The sequence below is a fragment of the Cricetulus griseus genome, chromosome X, assembly GCF_003668045.3.
Source record: "Cricetulus griseus strain 17A/GY chromosome X, alternate assembly CriGri-PICRH-1.0, whole genome shotgun sequence".
In the NCBI taxonomy this organism is placed as follows: Eukaryota; Metazoa; Chordata; class Mammalia; order Rodentia; family Cricetidae; genus Cricetulus; species Cricetulus griseus.
This window is the reverse complement of record NC_048604.1, coordinates 98,603,635-98,605,726: the sequence shown is the minus strand read 5'-3', so window position 1 is coordinate 98,605,726 and position 2,092 is coordinate 98,603,635. Positions and strand designations below refer to the sequence as shown.

The 2,092-nt window shown below is 50.7% G+C and overlaps 1 protein-coding gene across 4 annotated transcripts; it reads left to right on the top strand.

The window, feature by feature from the left end:
• The first annotated feature begins 953 nt into the window (after positions 1-953).
• On the top strand, positions 954-1,697 carry LOC100768178 (E3 ubiquitin-protein ligase RNF138). 4 transcript variants are annotated; one of them, XM_035449818.1, is made up of 3 exons: positions 954-1,350; positions 1,411-1,517; positions 1,599-1,697. In XM_035449818.1, exons 1-3 carry the CDS (start codon positions 954-956, stop codon positions 1,695-1,697), a joined length of 603 nt encoding a protein of 200 aa, XP_035305709.1. The 4 variants fall into 4 exon arrangements, with proteins under 4 accessions (XP_035305709.1, XP_035305710.1, XP_035305708.1 ...); XM_035449819.1 differs by having other exon boundaries at positions 954-1,068; positions 1,330-1,697; XM_035449817.1 differs by having other exon boundaries at positions 954-1,517.
• Positions 1,698-2,092: the final 395 nt, after the last annotated feature.

Below are 2,092 nucleotides of genomic sequence, written 5' to 3'. Positions count from 1 at the left end.
ATTTTAAATGGTGCAGTTAGCTCTTCGCTGTTGGCCTTTTAAAAGTGGCATGGCGTGTGTGTGTGTGTGTGTGTGTGTGTGTGTGTGTGTGTGTAGCTGAGGAGTAAAAAAAAAATAAAAAACAAAAAAAAAAACTTGGTGTAGGCAGGAGAGCCAATACGCTGTTACACATAGTAGCCCGATAACAGTGGTACTTAATTGGCCACATAGAAGAATCACTTACACACTTGGGGGACTTGATGCAGTGCTAGGCATTAAACCTAGCATTTTGCACATGCAAAGCAATCTTTGAGCTGTATTTGCAAATTTCTTTTTACTTCTTCCAGACAAGGACTCCCCTAAATGCTCCCTAAGTTGCCCAGTCTGGCCTTGAACCCACGATCCCCCTGCCTCAGCCTCTCTTACTGGCGGGGATTACAAGCCGGCGCCATCAGGCCCAGCTGGACTAAAAAAAAAAAAAAAAAAAAAAAAAAATCTTGGTAAAGTAAACCGACCTGGCAGCTTACGTCACAACCCGCTGAAGGCGCGACGCGCTGGTTGCTATGGAGGCCGTCCCAGTGACCCCGCCTCCGGCTCTCGTGTGGCTATCCACTCCGCAGTGACCACCAGCCAGGCAGGCAGCAGCAGCCAGATCTCAACCGCAGGAAAGCTGCTGGCGGAGTGGGAGGGATCCCCACTATCATGCGCTTCAGGTCTGGTGGGTTCTGAGGCCCTTAAGAACAGAGCGCCACCCTTCATTTGCTGGGGAACCAGTCAACTGCTGGTCAGAAACGGACTGAAATCGGACCCCGCGGCACAGGGCCACCTGTCTACCGATCGGCCGCGGAGAGACGCAGCCTGACCTAAAGCGCTGCTTGCAAGATCCCAGGGAGTCTAGCCCCGGGCCGCCACCGCCACCTCGGCAGCCGCGAGCCGGCAGCCGCCATCGCCTTGGGCCTCCACCAGCTACCACCATGGCCGAGGAAGAGTCTGCTTCCACGTCTTACACTGAAGATGATTTCTACTGTCCGATTTGCCAAGAAGTCTTCAGAACGCCGGTTCGGGTCGCGGCCTGTCAGCACGTTTTCTGTAGAAAATGTTTCCTGACTGCAATGAAGGAGAGCCGGGTCCATTGCCCCCTGTGCCGTGGAAATGTGACCAGAAGAGAAAGAGCATGTCCAGAGAGGGCTCTAGACCTCGAGACCATCATGAGAAGTTTTCCTGGTAATTGCCGATGCTGTTCCCAACGTGTTGAACTCTATCGCATGAGACAGCATTACAAAACTTGCGAAAAGTACCAAGATGAGTTTGGAGTTTCTTCAACTGTTCCAAGCTTCCAGCTGTCTCCAGATACCGTGGCCAACAGCAACAGTGAGGCGTCCACCTCTGAAAATGCCGAAGCTTATCAAGAGGAAGATCACGCAGAACCAGCCGATGATCAGCCCACCTTTGATTGCCCTCTCTGTGAAGAAGGAAACATGACCAGACAGCGTTTGCTGGATCATTGCAACACCGACCACAGAGGTCAAGTTGTTCCAGTCATTTGCCCGATTTGCCTGTCTCTTCCATGGGGAGACCCTACTCAACTTACGAGGAATTTCGTTAGTCACCTAAACCAGAGGCACCAATTTGACTACGGGGATTACGTCAATCTTCAGCTGGACGAGGAAACTCAGTACCAGATTGCTATTGAGGAGTCTTTCCATGTTAACATCTAGACTCTCCTCAGGTCTACAATTGCTCCTAAGGGACAATTTACATGAAATCCTCCTTTCAATAACGTGATGTGTTTTAAATAAAAGTAATCAGTCTGACCTATTTTAGTATTTCTTTTATTGAAAATCAAAGGCGCGTTACCTTAAAAATTAGTCCTTTGGACAAGACCAGGGAGGAGGGAGGGGGAGGAGAATTATGGAGGAATGAGGGAGAATAAAGGTGGGGTGGGGAGAGGAGATTGGAAGGGGGAGGAGGGTTGGAGAGAAGAGCAACATAGGAGGAGGAGGGACAGGGAGGACGAAAAGGAATGGAAAAAGGGAGGGGGATTAAGGTAGAGAGATGGGAGGAGGGGGAGGGGTGGGGAGGGGATAGATGAATGGAAAGGGAAGGGGAGGGA